The sequence below is a fragment of the Heptranchias perlo genome, chromosome 34, assembly GCF_035084215.1.
Source record: "Heptranchias perlo isolate sHepPer1 chromosome 34, sHepPer1.hap1, whole genome shotgun sequence".
Taxonomy (NCBI): Eukaryota; Metazoa; Chordata; class Chondrichthyes; order Hexanchiformes; family Hexanchidae; genus Heptranchias; species Heptranchias perlo.
Window position 1 is genome coordinate 21,419,795 of NC_090358.1, and position 25,904 is coordinate 21,445,698.

A 25,904-nucleotide genomic window follows, 5' to 3' on the forward strand; every position below is an offset into this window, starting at 1 on the left:
CATCATTTGCCTTGGAAAGAGTGGAGGGAAGTCTCGCCCCTTACAAGTCAATCAGGAAACTTCTGGAAACAACAGGAAGCCGGCATAACCAGGTTTTCACCGGTTCCCTGAGGATTCCACTGTGGCAGAAGATCGGTGGAACCAGGCAATGTTCATTGGCCTTTTGCTGGCAGTGATATTTCCTTCTTCATAAGTGACAACGGTATGCTTTTAAAAATGTGAATTTTCCAAGTTTAAGACGTAGGCTATATATTTATAATGCAACAAGTGCGTAGCTCTCCTTTGCATGACTGCCTGTTCCAAACGGCTCCAAACCAATGCCAAACTGAGTGGTGATATTTAGTGAAGATATACTGCATGTCTTAAGTCAGGCACAAAATACGCAGTATATCTCAGGCGGTAATAAATCAAGACAGACAAAGAAAAATGCCAAACATTTCGACAAGTTGAGACATTCTAATGGAGTTTCATGAGCTTAGGTCAGTTCGGATCTAATCAAGTATTGGAAATAAAGGCCCACTTGTTCATTCCCACCCCAGTCCTAAAAGGATTAACTGGTAATAGCTCACTCCACAGGAAAACAAAGCTTAAAGCTAAATATTTAGCCCACAGTACAGCAAGCCCCATGCGTTTGACGAAGCTTTAATTCAGTAGTGGAATACGCAATGGTTCCGACATGTCACGGTTAGTCCGGCAGGTGCAAGACATGCAGCTCAAAGTTAAAATACGAGTGAGGTTGTTTGTGAAGACTACAGGGTACCAAGCTTAAACGGTGAGGTTCAAGGGCTGATGGGCAGAGAGAACTAATTGGTCTAACTATGACCTTGGGCTTATTCAAACAGTCAGCAAAAGGGCCTTAATTTACACATACGAAACCAGTAAAGCTGTAGCCTTTTTAAACTCTGCTGCCTGTCAGCAGCTGTTCTTAGACAGGAGTCTTAAGATAATTATAGGGCAATGGAAGTCTCACCCACTTGCCTTAAGTGAAGGGCATTTTTGATATCACACAGATGATTATAGGCTCGATGCTGCGAAAAAAAAACGTGAGGATCACAAATATCTATAATCATAACACCTGTAAATAAAACTGACAATGGTAGTAGGACAGCATTCAGAGCTTACAGAAAGCAAGGGTATTGCAACTTTGCCAAGAAAGTCAGGCGGCTTGTCTCCATCTTCATCAAAGACTGTCACATCTAGGACGTCATGGATGTCCCTAATATTACTACAAAAAAGGACAGAGGACGACAATTAGAAAATATGTACATGCAGCAACATCATGCACAACATCTCAGTGACCTTAAACTACCACTTCTGGTCAGGCTGATGCTCTAAAAATGACACAGAAGTTCAGGCTGTTGTCAAATTCCCTCTGAATGTTGTTCTTTATGATAATAATGCGTAGTTATTGTTTAATTTCAAATTACTTGTTGAGAGATGAGGATTGCGGTTCAAAGAGTTTACACTGTCTGCATTGTCAACTGGTCAATGCAAAGAATGATTAAACAATTCAGTGACTTTATCATGTAGTCACGTTAAGGCCTGTTAATAACCACAATCTTATATTTAACTGAAAAATCCTATTCTCTTTTTTCCATCATCAGGATATACCCATCCAAGTAGTGCAACATCTCAGTTATTTTAACTCTAACTTACAGTGAGAAGACTCGGTTCCATTCAGGATTGAGGTTCTTGTAGACTGTGTGTGTTTGTAGCCTATCGTTTCCCAGCTCCAGAACACAGAATGGATCACTTTTTCCTATGTGGCAGGATAAGATATTCATTGGTGAAAAAATAATCGGTGGCATATATTTTGAGTGCTAAACTAAATTAATTCTGTTAGTGATCAGCTGCTTTGAGAGGCTGTGACTGTACTAGTTGAAGTACAAGACGAGCAGTGTAATGCATTTGAAAGGTTGATTTATAAATGTCAAATGAGGTAACAACATGTGACATTTACCAGGTGCACATCCACATTCCATGTGACTACATTACAAATATATAGAGTCACCCCACTTACAATAAAAAAGAATTTACATTTATATAGTGCCTTTTCCGACCTTAGGACATCCCAAAGCGCTTCACAATCCATGAAGTACGTTTTGAAGTGTAGTCAATGTTATAATGTAGGAAGCCCAGCAGCCAATTTGAGCACAGCAAGATCCCACAAACAGCAATGTGATAATGACCAGATAATCTGTTTTTAGGTGTTGGTTGAGGGATAAATATTGGCCAGAACACCGGGGGAGAACTCCCCTGCTCTTCTTCAAAATAATGCCCTTGGATCTTTTACGCCCATCTGAGAGGGCAGACGGGGCCTCGGTTTAATGTCTCATGCTTTTCATTTCACCCTGACAATGCATCACGACTATTTAACAATTGGTTTGCAACCCGCCCTTAGTTTCAACAGGAAATATTACGATGATGGAGCCCTTCAAAATCCCAATGCTCCACAAAAAGTCAAAAGATTAAAAACTTAAAAAGATGAATACACTAAACAAACTCAGCCCAAAGTTTACAACGAAAAAAAGTTTTTTTTAATAGAATGATTACAAATACAATTGAATCTTGATCCATGCATAATTAATCTGTAGGAAAACACTAGCTGGTTAAGTGCTAGGCTTCAAATCTGGAGTTCAATGTCATAAAACTGAATGGGAATTTGACATTGGATTTTTTTTTGAGCCAGTTAGTACTAAAACGCATTGTTTTGTTAAATGACCAGTAATAAAGCACTCCTGAAAAAACAGGCAAGATGGGAACACTTCTAAACTCATCTGTGGTATAATTTTCAGAAAATCTCCTTGAATATTGCCTCAAATTTCCTACTGTGAGCAAAATATTTTTTTTAATTCACAGCTTCGTCCATCACAACACACCTGCAGCTCACCTAGTCTTTTTCCCCGTTGTCTTGTCTAACTTAACACCTATTAATTTAAAATCTACAGTGATGTCCTTTGCAGAAGGTTTACCTGTTCAGTCTCAACGTCAAGTTAACACTTTCTGATTTTCAGTTGCTGTCTCTTCAGGGATCATTTTAAACAATAATATATTTAATAGCACTCAAAATTAATATTCATTTGGCAAATATTGCTGGAAAAATCATTACTCCTTTGATATTTGCTTTGGAATCTATATTTCCAGCATTTTTGACTCAAGTCATTACTATTCTACTTATAAAGCTCAGTTCTGTCCACTTTGTAAGCTTAAAAAAAGTCAAAACCAAAAGACTATCAAAAACTCATTGAGTGAGAAATTTGGTTACCGCCGGCAACCAGCGTGAAATTGACGTTGTGTTGAAAACGTGCGCCTGATGACATCAGTGATGCCGCACAAAATTGGAGCATGTGCCTCATTTTAATATGTATGGTGAGCTGCCCGCATTCCTGGTACTGTTGATTGACAGCTGGTCGATTGGGGAAGACAGGAAATCCATCGTCAGGGACGCCATTTAAAGGCAGCCTGCCCCTCTTAAAGGGGAGGTGCACTTTGGTTGCTGTGAGCAGATTTCCCCATTGCACAGGCAAATATGGCAAGCAGAGGTGCTGGAGCAAGGCCTCACACCCCACTCTTCTCCCCCCACCCCCAACCCCACCCCCGCGATTCACCAGCGCTGCACTAGAGATGTTGGTGCAGGAAGTCACCAGGGGAAGGGAGCTGCTATGTCCGCCTAACGGCACAAGAGTGCCTAAGCCAGTCATACGGCAATAGTGGTCAGAGGTGGCGGAGCAGGTGAATGCAATGGTTGCAATGCCGGAAGAATTTCAATGATCTCACTAGAGCTGCTAAGGTAATATTCCTACTCGCACCTCTTGTAACTGGTAGCCCCAACACTCACAAGCCTTCCCTGCCCCGTTTCTCATCATTCTCTTTGGACAAATCCCACGGCTCTGTGCTGTTGCTTGGCAGCCTCCATAGGGTGTTGAAGAGTGTCTGTTACCTGCCTTATTCAGCAAATGAACTGATAGTGCTGATGTCACCTGTTGCAGCCTGGAATGGCCATGAGGCACAGAAATTTAGGGCCACAGTGACCTTAACAGTCATAGGCAGTGCTGTGCATGCCCAGCTCCAGTTGTTGCTGCAATAGGTGACTTAGCTCAGTCGTAGCCTCCCTGGTGAAGGTGCCGGACACACTGCTCCTCACTCAAGTTGAGGTAGGAGATCCTGTTGAGTAGGCCCCACATGCTGTAAGGCCTCCTGCGCCCTGCCCTCCTTCGCCCTCTTGTGCCAGCAGCTGCAGCTCTCCACTGTCTTGCTGCTGCTCTTCCTTCTGCTCCCAAAGGCAGAGCCAGCAACACCCCCATTTTGCCACAATAAACAGCTGAAGCCCAGGCACAAAGTGCTCAAAGCTGTGAAAAGTCACTTTCCAGAACTTTATCACGTAACACATCCACAAAAGCCAAAATAACTCCTCCAAGCCCACCAACAGCCTGAAACTTCTAACTGGAGAGTACAGCTGAGGATCAATATCGCTGAGGCCCTTTCAATATCGCTGATGCAGCCCGCCTGCCAACTCTTGGCACCAAGAATCACGGGGTGCACCTAGAAACCCACCAATCCAGCATTCCCACAATTCAATTTCATAAAAGGGATCTTCAACAAGTGAAGGACCCTAGTTGATATATTTCAATGACTTCAGCACTCCATCCAAAAGGCACTAGATACACTTTAATGTTATATAATGTCTTATATCTCCACTCACTTCCCATCAACTTTGCCCATTATAAATTCCTATGTCCACATTTATAATGGAAACTGCCTATGTAAACTTGTCAGGCTGTAAATGTGTCATCTCAGCCTCTTTCTCCACCCTCTCTTTCTGCCCCCACTCCCAACCTGTAAGGAGGGTGTGAGTACAGCATGACAAGTTTTAATAGGCAGAATGCTTTATAATTGTGGATATCGGAAAAGCTAGCAGAAAGTGCCATAAGTGTAAGATTTCTCACAGAAAAAGGCGGTGCCGATTAAACAGCTGCATGGAATCATTGACGGGGCTCTCTTGAAATCTCCCAATATCCCATATGGCCAGTATGCCCTGTATAGACGTTGTCTGTCTGTCTGTCTGACTGTCTGACTGACTGACACACACACACACACGTTTTAATGTTTTGTTCTCATGCACTCAGATCTCTTCCTTGACTCGTTTGTTACAATACATGCGCTCACATGCGGACACGCACATACATACATACATACTCACGTGCGTGCGCATATACACACATACGCACATACTCACGCACACACACATACATACATACTCACGCACACACACATACTCATGCACACACACATACACCTACACCTACACACGTATACACATACTCACACACACACATACACCTACACACGCATACACATACATGCACACATACTCACACATGCACACACATATACATACATACTCACACATGCACCTACTCACACATGCACACACATATACCTGCACACACATACTCACACCTACACACACATATACCTACACACACATATACCTACACACACATACACACACACACACACACACACACACACACATACACACAAGAGATATGCATGAAAGACTGTTCTCATCTATTTACACCATTTCTCCAGGGGTCCTACGGTCTCCTGCTTCGGTCTTGGGCAGGAGACCCCCCCAATCTCCGGGGACCTTCAGGGCTTGTGTATCTATCGATATAACAATGGCTACTGCCAGCAAAATCTCCATTCAAAATAAAAGGGACATTATTTTACACACCAGGATCATTTTAAAATATATAAATGAACAAATTCAAACGTGCTCTTGTGTTCTGATGGTGCAAAGTCTAATCGTTAGTCTTTGCTTTTTTGGAAGCTATAAGTCAAAAACAAAGTAATATAGTAATACTAAGTGCAGACAGTAATTTTTTATAATAGTATCACGCGGAGTTAATCTCCTTTACTTTTGCATCAAAGCATAACCGACTGAGTTACCAGTCAAGGTTAAATGTCATTCCCTAGAATCCCTTGTGAATCCTACTATACTGTAAGTCACGAAGACACAAAATTTCAGCAGACACCACCTTATGAGGTAATGAATCATGTAGCACTGTTATTGTCCTTTGTTTATGAACGGGTGCACACGCTCCATTAGCAGGCAGTGTCAGCGTTATTACTAAAGTGTCATGATTTATATTGCAGCTCAGAGAGCTATCGCCAAAAGAATTCTTCTATACCATGTTTAAGTACTGACTAATGGGGATCATGTGCTATGAAGGAGCACTAACAATAACATTTACCTCCACAGCCTGTATTGTTTGTTCCAGTTGAAAGGTGTGTTATTTATTAGAGACACAAAAATATGGATGACAAATTAGAACTAATTATATGGCTTCTCAAGGATTGTTTACAGGTGCAAACAGCCTCTAGTTCCACACTTTACCACTGAAGAGCTACACACAGCATCCCTTCCAGCAAATGCAAGACTGTAAAGTGCCTTTACTCCTTCAACAACAACTTGCATTTATATAGCGCCTTTAACATAGTAAAACATCCCAAGGCACTTCACAGGAGCGATTGTCAAACACAATTTGACACCGAGCCACATAAGGAGGTATTAGGACAGGTGACCAAAGCTTGGCCAAAGAGGTAGGTTTTAAAGGAGGAGAGCGAGGCGGAGAGGTTTAGGGAAGGAATTCCAGAGCTTAGGACCTAAGCAGCTGAAGACACAGCCACCCAATGGTGGAGCGATGGAAATCGGGGATGCTCAAGATGCCAGAATTGGAGGAGCGCAGAGATGGCGGAGGGTTGTAGGGCTGGAGGAGGGTACAGATCCAATTTGCCCATTCAGGTGGACGTTAAAGATCCTATCAAATTATTCAGAGAGTAGGGAGTTCTTCCAATGTTGTCCCACATTCCACATTTAACCAGCACCACCAAAAACAAACTAGAGTAACCAGTCCTTTCTGTTTGTGGGACGCTGCTGGCACAGAACGATCACTAATAACAGTCGCCACACTTCAAAACTAATTCATCGCGTGAGGTGCTTTGGGACATTTTGACGTGATATGGCACAATACAAATTGCAAGTTTTATTTTATTATAAGCCTGTACACAGTTTGTGAGAAAACTAATTCTCTGGCAAGACATAAACCAGCATTCAGCTTTGAAATGCTATCTTCCTTTGTTAAGCAGCCACTAACATTTCCAATCTCAGTGATATTGGAGCAATAATGGATGTGTGTGTACACTGTAGTCGGGGCAGGCTGGATGATTGACGAACAAGGCCAAAGGTCAAATCAGTCAATCAGGGCTGGTTTTAGAATTATTGGGGCACCTCCAATGAAACATATGACAGACCTCTCCCAATATTTTCTCCACACTGATAAATATAATGGTTATCGATCAGTCGAACCGATAAGACACCAATGAGTTTCTCAAGCCCGCAGTCAACAGCAGTGTCGTTATGTTTTATTTTGCAGTTATGCTGCAACGATTTTCATCTTTCAAATTTCAGGTTCTCCAGAATTTCACAGCCCAGTGAGATAGCAAGAAGTTAATACCCCTTCCACTTATGGAAACGATATTTATCAGTTGTTGCTGTTCAGTCACTCCCTAAAAACCTTCATATTTCAGCTGCATGTATTTAAGATTTTTATTGTCAATTAGGTTACTAATAGTGGACAGATTATACAGCGCTCTGTTTGTGGTAGAATCCAATAATGGATCATGCCAGTGGTAGAATGTCAGTGTCAGGAAGTTCAACAGTCCTTTCGCAAAAAATGTTTTTAATCTACAGCCAGTCGTATTATTACTATTCTCAGATTAATTTGTTTCTAATAATATTGGCACATTTTTTTAATGTGGGCTTGAGATTCCAGGGTGGGACATCTTTCTGTGTGGGTGCGTGATTTCAGGACAGGGTATCTGCACACATCTGTATCTGTATACATTTCTACATAAGGATGACGAGGCAATACAGGAACTACCTGGACAGATGCCCGGACATCCATCAGGGATTGGGGGGGGGGGGGCGGGGGGAGGGAGCTGATATTTGGACAGATGTTTTGATATATATAACTTGGGGAGATGAGGCAAATATTCAGAAACACTTTATCAACCCAAACATGTGATCATCTAAAAATGATCACATCACAATGGCATCAACGTAAAAACTGTAAATTAATCCTTTAGAAGAGGCTTTTGTAGGTCATTGTTCAGGTACTAGAATCTTTAAGCATTGCATTCCAATATTGGGCACAATACCTTATTTAATTGAGAATGTTAGTTTTATTGCAGGTGGGCAGGCTTATGGCCAATTCACACCGCCAAATGATTAATTGCTGTTTAAATACAAAGTGCACTACTTAAAACAGGAATAAATGATACCCCAATTACAACCCGGTTTACTGCAGGACTCCATATGGTTTCAATCGAAGAACTGGTGCTGAAATGTTCTGATCCCAGTGCAGAAAAAGGCTTATTATGGAGAAAATACATTTGATGTACAGGCAAGACAAGAGTTTGATGCGTTTTCTGAGCATAGCACATCTATCGGGGTTACTGCAGACACCATATGCGACCAAATCAAGCCTCTAAATTGCAAGGAATCCATTATGACGGCAGGAAGACAGGTAAATAAAGTTGACCTATTCCCACAGTTCACTGCTAGACAATTAAGGCTGAAGTATATTACAGTGAAATATCACAGTGCCTCTGATCTTTATTTAGAACAGCATTGTATCATTAATATGGCTCACCTCTTATGTAAAGTAAATGCTTCACGGATTTGCTCCTGATGCTGCACTGCTCATCCACTTTTTATTCTGGAGGCCCTCTATTTTCCAGATTATATATATGGAGTAAAAGGCAACCACACATGGCTACACATCCATGCCCCTCAAAACAGTCAGTTTTTGCCAATGTTTGTGAACACCAACACTTCCATATCGATCGGGTTTCCCAATATTTAATGAAAACATTGGGTATCCTTTCACATACAGTCGAGAAACAGGCAAATCCTGCTACTCTGTAAGGTTTTGCACCCCAGTGTTTCCTGCCTATTTTAAAATGGTTGCTGAATTCCTCATAGGCAAGCAAGTGAAGATCACGTATTGAGAGCCTCAGCAGGTATTTCCAAATACCCACTCCAGAGATTTGAGCACAAAATCTACGCTGACACTCCAGTGCAGTACTGAGGGAGTGTTGTACTGTCGAAGGTACTTTCTTTCGGGTGAGGCCCTCTCAGGTGGATGTAAAAGATCCCATGGCACTATTTCGAAGAAGAGGAGTTCTCCCTGTTGTCCTGGCCAATATTGATCCCTCAACCAACATCACAAACAGATTATCTGGTCATTACCAAACTGTTGTCTGTGGGGCCTTGCTGTGTACAATTTGACTGCCGACATTACAACAGTGACTATATTCAAAAGTACTTAATTAGCTGTAAATTAATTAGGTACGCCCTTAGGTGGTGAAAGGAGCTATACAAATGCAAGTTCGTTCTTTCTTTTTCAGTCATTAAATGCACTGGGTAAGAAGGCCATTGCTAATTAAGAACTATAAGGTAATATGCCAATGCAATGTCATAAAGATCTGGCTTTGGAAAAGAAATGTTAATTATCAACAAGCACATCTACATTTTACAGATATGATTCACCGCAACACAATTATATCTGATGAAAAGAAAAGGAGTGGGAAGATAGAGAAGAAATGAGACAAAGATTGTGGCAAAATCCGATGGGAAAAGTGAGGAACAGATTCAAACTGAGGCAGAAATAGAGCATTAGAAACAATGGGTGTAATTTTGACTTTGGGCATTTGTGTAAAACAGGCGATATCGGATCAGCCGCCGTTATACGTCTCTCCTGATTTTCATTTCCATTGACTTTAATCCGGAGAGACGTATAATGGGCGGCTGATCTAATATCGTTCGTTTTACACTATGGCCCAAAGTCAAAATTACTCCCAATGAAAGAAAGGTTAAGATGAAGGCACAGCAGCGGAAGGGAAAGAATTGCAAAGAGCGGGTGAGGAGGCCAAAGAGTGAAGGAGTGGTAGAATGGGTGCAGGCACAGCGGAGAGAGTAAAAGAATGGAAGAGAGCAAGTGAGGGCGCCAGAAAGCGACCTCGGATGTGAGATAAAGAGGTTCACAGTAAATTACCTGCAAAATCTGCAGCCAGTAGGTCACAGGCTTTTATCACTTGCACTTGTAGAAACCCGATGTCACTCAAATCCCATAAAGTGTTTCTCAAGCTCTAGGAATTAATAGTAAAATTAAAATAAATTCACTCACTAAACTGCACAGAGAATAAATAGTCAGCACATTGCTCTCATCATCCATTACATTAGTCTGAGCTACAAATAAAAATAAATGCCAGGAATTTCCTCGAAGGTGGGAGCACAGGTCAGAGAATAGGAGCAAGGGTCGGAGAATTGGAGCTATACAAGAAGACTTTCAGTTTGGGTACGGAATGGACGGGATATCAGCGATGGTCCCCTGTCCGAAACCCGGCAGTCGAGAGGCCTGAAATCACTTTCAGTTTCAGGCCTTGTTGACCGTTCGTTGGCGAACTGCGGGCCCTGAACAGGTGTCCCTCCGCAGCTCGCTAGCTTCGGAAAATCGGCCAGTTGTAGCAGGCAGCCAACTAGCTAATACGTAAGCCTTGTTACGGTGGGGGGGGGGGGGGGGGGGAGGAGAATAGCGGATGGGGGGCATGAAAATGGGCCAGAAGATTTTTATGGGGCCCAGAGGAGCACTCTTTTGGGAGAGGCCTCCAGTGTCCCCTTTAAGGATCGCCAGTTAAGCCTCTCAATGCCGAGAGAAATGGGACTGACACGTGCCGTGAATGCTCCACCTACTTCTCTTTGAAAGTTGCAATTGGGGTCCCACGCAAGACACTGATTTGCATAACTAAGCAGTCTCACGCCCAGGTTGGGCGGGAATGCTGGGCACTCATTTAACATTTTTGAAATGGCACCTTGGTGTCCCTCTTTGTGGTACCATCAACAGAATATTGCTGGAAGTGGCTGTTATCACAAGAAGCACTCAGGACTGTCCACAGTGGAACAGCTTGGTAATTGGAGGCTTCACCTAGTCTCTGTTAATGGATAACCACTCAACACTGTCAGTCCCGGTCATGACCCTGCTTGATTCTCCTGAGGTGGGAGCGGGGGGGGGCTTTTATCTCGCCTCTCATTGAATGCCCAGCTTTCTCTTTTAGATGAGTAGTATTTCCGATAGCTTTCTTGGATTTTCCTATCTGTTCTTATCTTCCCTCTGTTAGCTCCCTTATCATCGTTCAAGTCAAAAGAAAATTGGGCGCGGTGTAAATGGGCTACCAATATACTTTGAACCCGTTTCGCGTTGCTGGTGAAGACCAACTTCACCCCTCAGAAATGTCCACCTTGAAGAAGTTCTGCTCTTTTCCGTTTATCTCTTTTACCTTGTTCACTTCCCTTTTGCCCTTTTCTCCCCCCCCCCCCCACCCCGCTTTCCCTGGCTTTGTACTTACTTAAAAACTGTTAAATCTTCTCTTCTTCCAGTTCTGACGAAAAGTCATCAACCTGAAACGTTAACTCTGTTTCGCTCTCCAAAGATGCTGAGCGTTTCTAGCATTTTCTGTTTTTATTTCACACATTCCTGCACCCCCCCCCGCAACCCAGCCACCACCACCCCACCCCCCACCCCCCCTCCAGACCCATCCCCGTGTTTCTGCTTACAGAAACCTTTTGCTGTGAACATGAGATAAGTGTGTTGGGAGAAAGCTTGAATTTTAATAGAGTTCACGAGAAGGGTTGTAAACTGGACCTTTAGATCTGTTATTGTATGGAAAATAAGTTTCAGACAGTCCCTCAACAAGTTTCTCTTCTGTTAAACTTAAATTTTAAGCCTGAAAAAAAGATTAGCTCATTTTTTCTCTTTACGGATGGTGATGGACCAGTTCTGTAACTGGTCTGAAAACTGTGCACTTGTGAACATGACGTCAAACCATTTTAATTGATTCTTGTCTTATGGTGAACTTACGTATCTCTGAACAATCTTCCGTCTCTCATTCTCATCGTCCAGTGGGGTGGCATGCGGGTCAGAGATGGAGACTCCGCTACAAGCTGTAAGTGTGACCAGCAAAATCAGCAAGCCCTGTCCATTCTCCAGCAACAGCTCCAAACGATTGGTCTGTTCCTTGGGCAACGTCAATAGGTCAACCTTGCATCTGAAATATTTAAAGAAGACCGTGATCAGAATTTAAACATTTGTAAAGCTAGGGAAAACATCCAAACCTTATAGCAGCTTGTTAACATACATGTCACTGTTGTAAATCTAGTTTCAGACAAATTAAAATGACTTGGTCAATGAAATTCCTTGTGATTCTCAATAGTTCAAGAAGTGTTTGCGGGGAGTAGCCTCAACATACAACTGAAAAAGGTCCCGTTCTCCATTCCTGGTTGTGCTGAGCCAGCAGAGGTGGCAGTAGAAATGCTACAGTTGGGCTCTGTATCCCTACGTTAGGAAGGGGCAAAAAATATCAGCCAAGGTACCTGATTGGTATTCCAGCCGTCCTGATGGCAATGCACAGATGTGAATGTCGAACGAGGACAGAGGTTAACTTGGCTATAATACCTTCCCTAATGTTGAATGACCTGCTGACGCTCAAGCCCCAATTTTAACCTAACCTGGCCACTGGGCATGGAGTGGGGCTTCTGGCTGGGCCCAGTTTACACCCGCCTGATTTTACGCTCCACTGAAGTCAAAAATATCATTCTTTCCTTTTCATCTTTTTTTTTTAAAAAGAGTTGATTTCTCTTTCTGCTAACAATATGTTTATGTGAAACCCAAACTGCTCCCTTTGCGGAACAGGCTCGAGGGGCTGAATGGTCTACTCCTGTTCATGTGTTCCTATGAATATTGTCTGATAATTCATCGAAAAGCTGACTGGTATTTAGTCATTTACAAGACTTTAGCAGGACAGGAAGAGCTTGATAAAAAAAAATAGGAACTTACAATACAAACTTTCATGAGAGTTCAGGGAGGTAAAAGGCATCAAAATGAAGAGTCATTGGCAGCCAGTAAATCAACCTCAATTTAGTGATGGAGTTAAGTTTTGAAGGGCTCCAAATGCAATATTTCATGATTGAAGTGGTAAAGAATGAAAGAAGGCATGCTAGTAGACATCACAGCTGGGCTGCCTGCATGCACCATTGTGCCATCAACTGTATCTAAAGGTCTGGTGCACCTAACCAACAATGAGGATGGACAATCTGCTAAACAAGAGTGTCGTATGCAGATATAATTCTGTAGCCCTAGCTCTGACCTGCAGTCAAGTCTAGCCAGTCTCTACAGCAGAGCCTTGCAATTTCTGCTTTATTTTTATTTATTTTTTTCTGACACTCTGGGGTGCCTTATTGCCTTACAGATTCATTCCAGATTCCTTGCAGTGACATTACATCAAGCCAAAGCTCCACAAGCCAAAGCTCTACACTCTGCTCGAGGGGATTTCTCCCTGACTGCATCCCCCCGGCATACAATGGCAGGAAGGCTCCAAATGGTTGCCTTCCCCCACTTGACCACTTGATCTTAGCCAAAAGGCCGAGAAGCAATTTCTGCTTTATAATGTGTACTGAGCTCCACTTATCCTTTAGGTCTGTTATCTCCTTGAGGACGACCAATAGATTTGTGGGTTACGAGCTCCCTCCAATAAGTCCATGCGGACATCCTCCCTTTGGTTTCTATTTCTCTAGATGCTTCATTATTCACCTCCTTCAGCTTTGCCTCTAATCTTTTACCTACTACAGATGTCACACTAACTGGCCTGTAGTTCCCAAGGTTAACTTTATGCCCGTTTTTTATGAATTGGCCTTACATTTACCCTTCTCCAATCCTCAGATATTTTTACTATTTCCAATGAATTCCATAAAATGGTGCCAAGATGTGACCATTTTATTAGCCACTTTCTTAAGTACTCTGGTGTGCAGTCCATCTAAGCTGGGTGCTTTGTTATTTTTGTTCTCACATAACTTTGTTATTTTTGTTATCACCTTATTTGCAATTTTTAATATTCCTGGTACTTCCCCATAACCTCCCTGGAAATTCTACCTCTGTATTGGGACAGTAGCACGTGGCTTTCACTGTGAACACTGACATAAACAAGTAGTTTGGATGTCATCCATCCATTGGCCACTTGAAATCACATTACTTTGGGATCCTTTGTGATCCCTTGACCACGAGAGATCAAGATACTTTGGGATTCTTCAGAGGTCCTACTGTTTCCCTGGCCCACCTGTTTGTCATGAATCTATTTATAAAATCTTTTCACATTGTGCTTTATGTTCCAGTAATCTTAGCCTAGTTTTCTATTTTAGTTCCTCACCAGTTTCTTAATCACCTTAACTTTATTCTAAGATTCATCTCCATCCTCTGATCTGCCTGTTGATTTGTATTTGAGGAAAGTTACATTTTTTTCCTTTCTCTTACCCACACTGATTTCTATCTTCCTCTACCAACCTTCCCCAGGTGGTGACTCTCTGATGTTTGTAATGTATTCTTGAAACTATTCTTTGCATTCTTTCCTATTAACAGTCTTTTAGCCCATCCTTCAAAATCCATCCTTCTAAAGTTGACAGCCTCTGTTGTAGTCTTCCCTCCCTCCATAGTAAAACTAGCCATGTTGTGACTACTGTTTTTTTAATTTATTCGTTCATGGGATGTGCCCATCACTAATCGCCCTCGAGAAGGTGGTGGTGAGCCGCCTTGTTCTGGTTTCCAAGGTGCTCTCCAACTGGAACAGCCTCTATCAACCCAAGGCAACCCAATGGTATCAGATATACTACTACCCCTCCTTGTGTGACTCCTTAACCATTTGAGATATGGACCATTCAAGTGTCATGTCCAGGAACATATTTTCACTCCCTTTATTCCCAAAGCAGACCTCCTAATCTATCCCTTGCAAACTGAAGTTGCCTGTAACCATCATGTTTAATCCCTCACATGCTCCCCTTATTTGAGAATAAAGCTCCAGGTTTATTTTCTCTCCTCAACCACGATAATTTTTATTCACCCAAACGATACAGATCTCAGTTCACAACGTTTGCAATTTGTCTGCACCGGATTTGCCTCACTTATCGTCATATCCTTCTTCACATAAAAAGCCACAACTCTCTCAGTTTACCTTTTCTATCCTTGTAGAGCAATTTACCTTTGTGAATTCACTACCCCCAAATCCTGTTGTTTCTATGCTGTGATTATTTCCCTGTAAAATGATAAAGGGATTTGATAGAGTAGAGACAGAGATACTAGTTCCCCTGGTTGGGGAATCCAGAACAAGGGGGCATAATCTTAAAAGTAGAGCTAGATCATTCAGGAGTAAAATCAAGAAGCAATTTTCCCACAAATCGTAATGAGAATGTAGAATTCTCTCCCCCAGACGGCTGTGGATGCTGGGTCAATTGAAATTTTCAAGACTCAGCTCGACAGATTTTTATTAGTTAAGGGTATCAAGGGATATGGAGCAAAGGCAGGTAAATGGAGTTGAGGTACAGATCTAACTGAATAGCGGAAAAGGCTAGAGGGGCTGAATGGCCTAATCCTGTTCCTATGTAGTTGTCGCATTTCGGGAATTTTGACTATTTAACCTAGAAATTTGGGGTGACTTATATTAAGATCTTGCGGTTAAGTTGAATTCAGCTCAACAGAGGCTAAATCCACAAAATACGGATGAATGCGGATTACAGAGCGGGCAATCCGTTCTGCCAGTTTACTGCCAAGCGGTGAAGGTGAAAATTACCCTGAGCCCCCAGCATTCTGTGGGGGGGTTCTTCCGGTCTCCTACTGTAACTCCAGAGGGGGACCGGCCGAACGTCCAGGGAAAAGGGGCAAATGGCTGACAACGATCATTTGTGCCATTTCCCTGGGCGTTTTGTCAGATTCCCACCGGAGTTACAGTAGGAGACTGGTAGAGCCCCCCACAGAATACCAGGGCCTTTGGGGGTAATTCTCGCCTTCCCCAAATAGAACCCACCCGATTGTCATTTCTATTGATTTCAATGGAACGAAAATCGGACGGGTTGAAGAAACGGGCTGATATTCCAATCCGCCAGATAACTGCCAAGCGGTGAGGGTGAAAATTAACCCCCTTTTATTAAGCTTATGCTCTTAGTAGCCTTTTGCTCCTGCTTACTAGCTTAACGCAACTTTTAAATATTTTCTGTATTTTCATCTTATCTGTATCTTAATATACCATTTTAAATATCCTATCTATTTCAATATAATACCTAATATAAGTATATTTAAAACTATCCAATATACTTATATTAAATCTGTTGTCTCTCACGCCTTTTTTATTTTACAAAAAACAAATACCTTTTTAGCAAAAGAGAAACAGATCTGCTAACCTGCTCTCACTTCCACTCACAGTAATTTCCGATTACTGATAACAGATTTAATACGCAAATTGAATAATAGAGGAAAGTTCCAGCTTGCGTTCACTCCTCACTCCTGTTTTGGGTTTATTCTCTGGAACATCCTCTGTCCCGTCCTCAAAATAAGCCAATTCCAATCGCATGCCACCATTAATCTTCAGACAGCCTGTCTTCAGTTGACTGAATGGCCCACCCAAGAACTTCGGGGGGTGGTGGGGAGAGATGTCCTCATAGAATCACTGCCCCCACCACCCCCTCGACCCCCAGGTCCTTCCCCTTCCTCCTCTTCAGTTCTAACCTGCTTGTGCTCCTCAATCAGCTGCTGCCCCCCCCACCCATTCATCTTCAAGCTGGTGTGTCCATACGGGCACTCTCCTTGAGAACCATGGCTGCAGCCTCCCGACATACAAGCCATCGTCTTTCCATTCCAGTGGAGTCTGGATGATCGATTTGCTAACTTGGATAAGCTTTAGCTAACGGCAGCTGACTGATCTCAGCCCCACGCCTAATCATTTTTACTTGATCCGGTGAGCACAGTTCATTCCCTTGCTTTGTGCAGTTGGAGAGCATTTTGTCGGGTTTTCTTTCCCGTCTGCAATTCAAATCCAGAAATATTTATAACTCGAGCTCAGCTGCAACTGACCATTTAATTGCTCTGGTTGTTTGCAGTGATAGATCAATCAGTGGGTTGTCAGACGAACAATGGGAGGCAATTAAGAGGCGGGTTCAATACCTATTCAAAGGGGTGTTACAGCTTTCATTCAGCACGAAATGTAAAGATCACCCAGAAGAGATTCAGGCAACTTTTGTGAAGCAGATGATTTAAGCTATATTGCGCGAGACCCATGCCAGTGGCACTAGCACCCGATGTGCAAATGTTGTGAAACTGGCTGAAATCCTAGGACTGCCAACTCTCCATGATTGTCCTAGTATCAAAAATATTGCCGCTCGGAAAAGGCTGTTTGACTGGGTGGGGCGGTTGGAGGCGGGAGGTCATGTGATGAAACCTCCAGGAATACGTCCAACCAGAGTTGGCAATCCTGAGGTAAACAATGCTGGGATTCATCGCATCGCGCGGCGACCTTAGCAAATCCCAGAAAATTTACCTTCGGATTGCAGCCAGCTGTTGAGGCTGGGGGACAATTGAAAATTTCAAAACTGAGATTGATAGATTTTTGTTGAGGAAGGGTATTAAGTGATATGGAACCAGGGCGGGTAGAAGGAGTTAAGTTACAGATCAGCCATGATCTAACTGAATGGCGGAACAGGCTCGAGGGGCTGAATGGCCTACTCCTGTTCCTATGCTCAGGGGAGCGTAGACTCACGGCCGATTTGATCGAGGTTTATAAAATAATGAAGGGACTATATTGTGTTTGCATGGACCAACTACTTTAACTGGATAGCCATGATGTGGAGATGCCGGTAATGGACTGGGGTGTACAAATGTAAGGAATCTTACAACACCAGGTTATAGCCCAACAGTTTTATTTGAAAAGCTTGTGATTTTCAAATAAAACTGTTGGACTATAACCTGGTGTTGTAAGATTCCTTACATTTAACTGGATAGGTTAGGGAGGAACAGGAGTCACGTTTACAAGTTATGTAAGGGCAGAATTAGGCGGTTCTTCTACTCCCGGAGAATAGTGTGCCTGTGGAACAGATTGCCGGCTCGTGCGGTGTACACTGATTCGCTATACTCCTTCAAGAGAGAGCTGGACCTGTTTCTGGCTCGGGCGGAGTTCACTCCGTAAAAGAGGTAGGTATCTTGTAATCGTATGTTATTTCCACACCAGGAGCGTGGAAGTGGATAGTCTCCCTATCATTTTCCCCACTTTATACTCATAGAATGTGCAGGACAGGAGGAGGCCATTTGACCTGTCGTGCTTTTGCCAACTCTTTGAAAGGGCTATCCAATTAGTCCCACTCCCCTCCTCTTTCACCATAGCCCTGCACATTTTTCAACTTGAAGTATTTGACCAATTCCCTTTTGAAATTTATTATTGAATCTGCTTCCACCGCCCTTTCCGGCAGTGCATTCCAGATCATAACAACTCGCTGCGCAAATTTTTTTTCCCTCACGTTGCTTCTGGTTCTTTTGCCAATTACCGTAAATCTGTGTCCTCAGGTTACTGACCTTTGTGCCACTGGAAACAGTTTCCCCTTACTTACTCTATCAAACCTCTTCGTGATTTTCAACACCTCTATTAAATCTCCTCTTAACCTTCCTTGCTCTAAGGAGAGCAATCCCACCTTCTTCAGTCTCTCCACATAACTGAAGTCCCTCATCCCTGGAACCATTCTAGTAAATCTCCTCTGCACCCTCTCTAAGGCCTTCACATCCTTCCTAATAACAAAATACTTAGCGTCTGTCTTCACAAAAGAGAGGGATGATGCAGACGTTGTAGTTAAGGAGGAAGAATGTGAAATATTGGATGGGATAAGCATAGTGAGAGAGGAAGTATTAAGGGGATTAGCATTTCTGAAAGTGGATAAATCATCAGGCCTGGATGAAATGTATCCCAAGCTGTTAAAAGAAGCAAGGGAGGAAATAATGGAGGCTCTGGCCATCATTTTCCAATTCTCACTGGATACAGGCGTGGTGCCGGAGGCTTGTGGAGCTGCTAACGTTATACCGTTATTTAAAAAGGGAGCGAGGGATAGACCGAGTAATTACAGGCCAGTCAGTCTAACCTCGGTGGTGGGCAAATTATTGTAATCAATTCTGAGGGACAGGATAAACCGTCACTTAGAAAGGCACGGAGTAATCAAGGACAGTCAGCCTTGGATTTGTTAAAGGAAAGTTGTGTCTGACTAGCTTGATTGAATTCTTTGAGGAGGTAACAAAGAGGGTCGACAAGGGTAGTGTGTTTGATGTAGTCTACATGGATTTTAGCAAGGCTTTTGACGTGGTCCCACATAGCAGACTGGTCAAAAAAGTAAAAGCCCTTGGGATCCAGGGGAAAGAGGCAAGTTGGATCCAAAATTGGGTCAATGGCAAGAAGCAAAGGGTAATGGTCAACGGGTGTTTTTGTGACTGGAAGGCTGTTTCCAGTGGGGTTCCTCAGGGCTCAGTACTAGGTCCCTTACTTTTTGTGGTATTTTTAATGATTTGGACTTAAATGTAGGGGGCATGATTAAGAAGTTTGCAGATGATACAAAAATTGGCCGTGTGGTGATAGTGAGGAGGAAAGCTGTAGACTGCAAGAAGATATCAATGAACTGGTCAGGTGGGCAGAAAAGCGGCAAATGGAATTCAATCCGGAGAAGCGTGAGGTAATGCATTTGGGGAGGGCAAACAAGGAAAGGGAATACACAATAAATGGGAGGATACTGAGAAGTGTAGAGGAAATGAGGGACCTTGGAGTGCATGTCCACAGATCCCTGAAGGTAGCAGGTCAGGTAGATAAGGTGGTTAAGAAGGCAGACAGAATACTTTCTTTTATTAGCTGAGGCATAGAATATAAGAGCAGGAAGGTTATGCTAGAACTGTATAAAACACTAGTTGGGCCACAGCTTGAGTAATGCGTAGAGTTCTGGTCACCACATTACAGGAAGGATGTCTTTGCACTAGAGAGTGTACAGAGGAGATTTACAAGGATGTTGCCAGGACTGGAGAATTTTTGCTATGAGGAAAGATTGGACAGGCTGGGGTTGTTTGCTTTGAAGCAGAGGAGGCTGAGGGATGATTTAATTGAGGTGTACAAAATCATGAAGGGCCTAGATAGGGTGGATAGGAAGGTCCTTTTTCCCTTAGCAGAGAGGTCAATAACCAGGGGGCATAGATTTAAAGTAATTGGTAGAAGGATTAGAGGGGAGCTGAGGAAAACATTTTTCACCCAGAGGGTGGTGGGGGTCTGGAACTCACTGCCTGAAAGGGTGGAAGAGGCAGAAACCCTCAACTCATTTAAAAAGTACCTGGATATGCATCTGAAGTGCCGTGACCTACAAGGCTATGGACCAAGTGCTGGAAAGTGGGATTAGGCTGGGTGGCTCATTTTCGGTCGGCGCAGACACAATGGGCCGAATGGCCTCCTTCTGTGCCATAAATTTTCTGTGATTCTAAAGTGTGGTGCCCAGAATTGGAGACAATATTCCAGCTGGGGCCTAACCAGTGTTTTATAAAGGTTCAGCATAACTTCCTTGCTTTTGTACTCTATGCCTCTAAAGTCAAGGATCCCGTATGCCTTTTTAACAACCTTTTCAACTTGTCCCACCACCTTCAAAGACTTGTGTACGTACACCCCCAGGTGTCTCTGTTCCTGCACCCCCTTTAAAATTGTACCATTTAGTTTATATTGCTTCTCCTCATTCTTCCTACCAAAATGAATCGCTTCACACTTCTCTGCATTAAATTTCATCTGCCAGGTGTCTGCCCATTTCACCAGTCTGACTACGTCCTCCTGAAGTCTGTTACTATCCTCCTCACTGTTTACTACATTTCCGAGTTTCGTGTCATCTACAAACTTTGAAATTATACCCTGTATGCCCAAGTCCAGGTCATTAATATATATCAAAAACAGCAGTGGTCCTAACACTGACCCCTGGGGAACATCACTGTACACTTCCCTCCAGTCTGAAAAACAACTGTTCACCACTACTCTCTGCTTTCTGCTGTCACTTAGCCAATTTTGTATCCACGCTGCCACTGTCCCTTTAATCCCATGGGTTTTAATTTTGCTAACAAGTCTATTATGTGGTATTTTATCAAACGCCTTTCGACAGTCCATATACACAACATCAACCGCATTACCCCCATCAACCCTCATCAGGTTGGCAGGTTGTAACTAGTGGAGTGCCGCAAGGATCAGTGCTTGGGCCTCAGCTATTTACAATCTATATTAATGACTCAGATGAAGGGACCGAGTGTGTTGTATCCAAGTTTGCTGACAATACAAAGCTAGGTGGGAAAGTAAGCTGTATGGAGGACACAAAGAGCCTGCAAAGGGATATAGGCAGGTTAAGTAAGTGGGCAACAAGGTGGCAGATGAAGTATAATGTGGGGAAATATGAGGTTATTCATTTTGGTAGAAAGAATAGAAAAACAATATTTTTTAAATAGTGAGAAACTATTAAATGTTGGTGTTCGGAGAGATTTGTGTGTCCTTGTCCACGAAACACAGAAAGTTAACATGCAGGTACAGCAAGCAATTAGGTATGTTGGCCTTTATTGCAAGCGGGTTGGAGTACAAGAGTAAGGAAGTCTTGCTATAACTGTACAGGGCTTTGGTAAGACCATACCTGGAGTACTGTATACAGTTTTGGTCTCCTTATCTAAGGAAAGATATCCCTGCCTTAGAGGCGGTGCCACGAAGGTTCACCAGATTGATTCCTGGGATGAGAGGGCTGTCCTATGAGGAGAGATTGAGTAGAATGGGCTTATATTCTCTAGAGTTTAGAAGAATGAGAGGTGATCTCATTAAAACATATAAAATTCTTAGAGGGCTTGACAGGGTAGATGCAGAGAGGCTGTTTCCCTTGGCTGGAGAGTCTAGAACTAGGTGGCATAGTCTCAGGATAAGGGGTGGGCAATTTAGGACTGAGATGAGGAGGAATGTCTTCACTCAGAGGGTGGTGAATCTTTGGAATTCTCTACCCCAGAGGGCTGCGGATGCTCAGTCGTTGAGTGTATTTAAGACTGAGATCGATAGTTTTTGGACTCTAAGGGAATCAAGGGATATGAGGATCAGGCGGGAAAGTGGAGTTGAGGTCGAAGATCAGCCATGATCTTATTAAATGGCGGAGCAGGCTCGAGGGGCCGTATTGCCTACTCTTGCTCCTATTTCTCATGTTCTTACGTTCTGTCTCTCCGTTACTTCATCAAAGAACTCTCAAGTTAGTCAAACATGATTTTCCTTTAACAAATCCGTGCTGACTTTCATTTATTAGCCCAGACTTTTCCAAGTGGCTAAAAAATTAATTATTGTCGCTAAATGTTTTCACACCACCGACGTTAGGCTGAGTGGCTTGTAATCGTCGGGTTTATCCCTCTCCCCTTCTTTGTACAGGGGTATGACATTTACAATCTTCCAGTCCTCTGGCACCGCTCCCATATCTAAGGAGGATTGGAGGATTGTGTCCAGAGCTTCTGCAATTTCCACCCTTACTTCCCTCAGTAACCTAGGATACATCCCATCTGGACCGGGTGACTTATCTACTTTGCCAACCTTTTTAGTACCTCTTTATCCTATCCAATTTCTCCACTACCTCCTCCTTTACTAAGACATTGGCAGCATCCTCTTTTTTTTTAGTGAAGACAGATGCAAAGTACTCATTTAGTACCTCAGCCAAGCCCTCTGCCTCCACAAGGTGATCTCCTTTTTGGTTCCTAATAGGCCCCATCCTCCTTAGACTACCCTTTTACTATTTAGATGTTGTTTATAAAAGACTTTTGAGTTCCCTTTTATGTTACCCACCAGTCTATTTTCATACACTCTCTTTGTCCCTTATATTTCCTTTCTCAGTTCTCCACTGTACTTTTTGTATTCGGCATGGTTCTCTCCTGAATTATGAACCTGACATTTATCGTAAGCCTCTTTTTTCCATTTCATTTTAAGATCTCTATCTTTCGTTATCCAGGGAGCTCTAGCTTTGGATGCCCTTTCTTTCCTCTTCGTGGGAATGTGTTTAGTCTGTACCCAACCTATCTCCTCTTTGAAGGTCTCCCATTGCTCTTTTACTGTTTCACCTCCAATCCACCAGGGCCAGATCCATTTTCAACTCACTGAAATTAGCCTTCCTCCAGCTGAGTATTTTCACATTTGATTTTTCCTTGTGATTTTTCATAACTCATCTAAACCTGATGATATTGTGATCACTGTTTCCCAAATGCTCTCTCACCGAAATATGTTCCACTTGCCTCACTTCATTCATTAGAACTAGATCCAGCACTGCTTTCTTCCTCGTTGGGCTGGAAACATGCTGATCAAGTTCTCTTGTACGCATTTCAAGAACGCCTCCCCCTCTTTGCCGTTTACACTGTTATTTTCACAGTCTATATTTGGATAATTGAAGTCCCCCAAGAACTCTAAAGTTCTTGCATCTTTCTGCAATTTGCCAGCAAATTTGCTCCTCTATCTCCTTCCCACTATTTGGTGGCCTATATTACATACCCAGCAATGTAACAGCTCCTCTATTGTTCCTTAATTCTAACCAAATAGATTTTGTCTTTGAACCCTCAAGTACATCATCCCTTTCTAGTGCTGTAACAGTATCTTTGACCAATACGGCCACCACTGCCACCTCCCCCCCAAAACTTTTTTTCCTTCCCTATCTTTCCTGAATACATTGTAGCCAGGAATATTAAGTGCCCATTCCTCCTCTACTCACACTAATATTTTTTAGCATTGGAATATAGAAGAAAATATACCACCTGGTTAGACACAACAGGGTGAAATATATCCTGGGAGGTTGCGTTAAACAGGAGATAGCGAATTGGCCGCTCGATTTACATCCCGCACGGCTGATTCACTATCGCCCATTTTGCGCTACTTCCCGAGACAAATTTCACCCCCAGTGTAAAGCTCTCTCCGCACTGCCCGTATAATTCCAGCCTCTGAAGGGCCATTTTACTGCCCCAAGTCATCTCCCATTGGCATCGAGTGTCACGACTTGAGAAATTTAAAATGGTAAGAGCAAAACGACACAATCCTGTAGGCCTTGGAAATTTACATCTGATCTATCACAAGGCAAAGAACGTAAGAGGATATGGAATCACTGTACTGTTCCTTACACACTGAGATTTCTTTACCTTCTGCAGGCACACTTCCGGCTGTAGTTTGTGTCCATTTAAAGTAATCAGTTGGCTTTGATCTTCCCTTGTCTGCTCACTCTGGTGAATGTGAAAGATCCCACAGCACTATTCGAAGAAGAGCAGGGGAGTTCTCCCTGGTGTCCTGGCCAATATTTATCCCTCAACCAACATCACTAAAAATAGATGATCTGGTCATTATCACATTGTTGTTTGTGGGACCTTGCTGTGCGCAAATTGGCTGCCATGTTTCCTGCAAAAAGCACTTCAAAAAGCACTTAATTGGCTGTAAAGCGCTTTGGGGCATCCAGAGGTCATGAAAGGTGCTATATAAATGCAAGTCTTTCTTTCTTTCTTGTGATGTAAAACAGAATCTCTTTGCATACACTAAAGTGTATTAAGTAATCATTTATATTTCAACATGAATTTTTAAAGTATAATGACGTGACATTCTGCTCGTTTCTAGACTGTTACTTTTTCTACATATAATTAAAAGGTTGAAGAGTTTGTGGTCGTGGCTTCAAAGCTCGTACATATTGTAGTACATTTACACTGGGTTAATAGATGACACTGCTTTACCTGCTCAGAAATAGTCAGCAGCAGACAAGTGTACTCTGTCACGAATATATCACTTCTCAGCTCAAGTCTGTGTGCAACAGAAGTGCAGGCAATAATGTTCATGGGGTTTTATTCTTGAAATTGATATTTTGATCGCCATATTTTTATTAGGAATATGGATCAAAGGCGGGTAAATGGAGTTGAGGTGCAGCTCAACCATGATCTAATAGAATGGCAGAGCAGACTCGAGGGGCCGAATGGCCTACTCCTGCTACTATGTTCCTATGGCACAATCCAAGGTCAGATTTCAACAGACGACTGTTTCAATGCCAAGGTATTTATGATTTAAAGCCGGACAAATTGTTCAAAGTTTACAGCTAGAGTTATAAAAAAAAAATGAAAAAAATATAGAAGTTGAATTAGACTCAACCGAGTTACCTCTCTAACAGGGGTGGATAATAGTCACTTGTGAAACAACTTACAAGTATGAAGAAAGACTGAACAGGCTGGGGCTCTTTTCTCTAGAAAAAAGACTGAGAGGTGACCTGATAGAAGTCTTTAAAATTATGAAACGGCTCGAAAGGGTAGACGTAGAGAAGATGTTTCCACTTGTTGGGGAGTCCTAAGCTAGGGGCTATAAATACAAGATAGTCACTAATAAATCCAATAAGGAATTCAGGAGAACTGCTTTACCCAAAGAGTGGTAAGAATGTGGAACTCGCTACCACACAAAGAGGTTGAGCAACTAGTATAGATGCATTTAAGAGGAAGCTAGATAAGTACACGAGGGAGAAAGGAATAGAAGGATATGTTGATCGGGTGAGATGAAGTAAGGTGGGAAGAGGCTCAAGTGGAGCATAAACAACAGCATAGACCCGTTGGGCCAAATGGCCTATTTCTGTGCTGTAAAATTCTATGTAACTTGCAGCAAGTAGGTTTGGGTTTGAATCCTGACAGGGATCAGTCAGCCTTTCTTCCTTCCGGGATAGATTAAGTAAGCATAATGTCCTGGGATATGGGAAGAAAATGGGAGACGAGAGACTGAGTGGTACCTGCCAAACTGTTGTAGTATCTCTTCATTGTGCATCAATATGATGATCAGCACTGCACCCAATAGGTATTCCAGTTAGGAACTTCCACCTGTCCTCCTCCAAGTTCTGGGCAGAACTGGGAGGGGCATATTGTAATGATATTCAAATCACGGGAGTGCATCATCCAAAGTATTTT

At 42.8% G+C, this 25,904-nt stretch overlaps 1 protein-coding gene across 4 annotated transcripts in view; it reads right to left on the bottom strand.

Moving 5' to 3' along the window:
• The window catches only part of LOC137301874 (multiple C2 and transmembrane domain-containing protein 2-like), a 365,811-nt gene that overhangs the window by 131,208 nt on the left and 208,699 nt on the right, over positions 1-25,904 (bottom strand). For all 4 annotated transcript variants that reach the window (XM_067971577.1, XM_067971579.1, XM_067971578.1 and 1 more), the window contains 4 exons: positions 11,985-12,171; positions 10,122-10,215; positions 1,657-1,759; positions 1,123-1,225 (listed from right to left, as the gene is read on the bottom strand). In XM_067971577.1, coding sequence (XP_067827678.1) covers positions 1,123-1,225; positions 1,657-1,759; positions 10,122-10,215; positions 11,985-12,171 — 487 coding nt within the window. The remainder of the gene's footprint in view (positions 1-1,122; positions 1,226-1,656; positions 1,760-10,121; positions 10,216-11,984; positions 12,172-25,904) is intronic.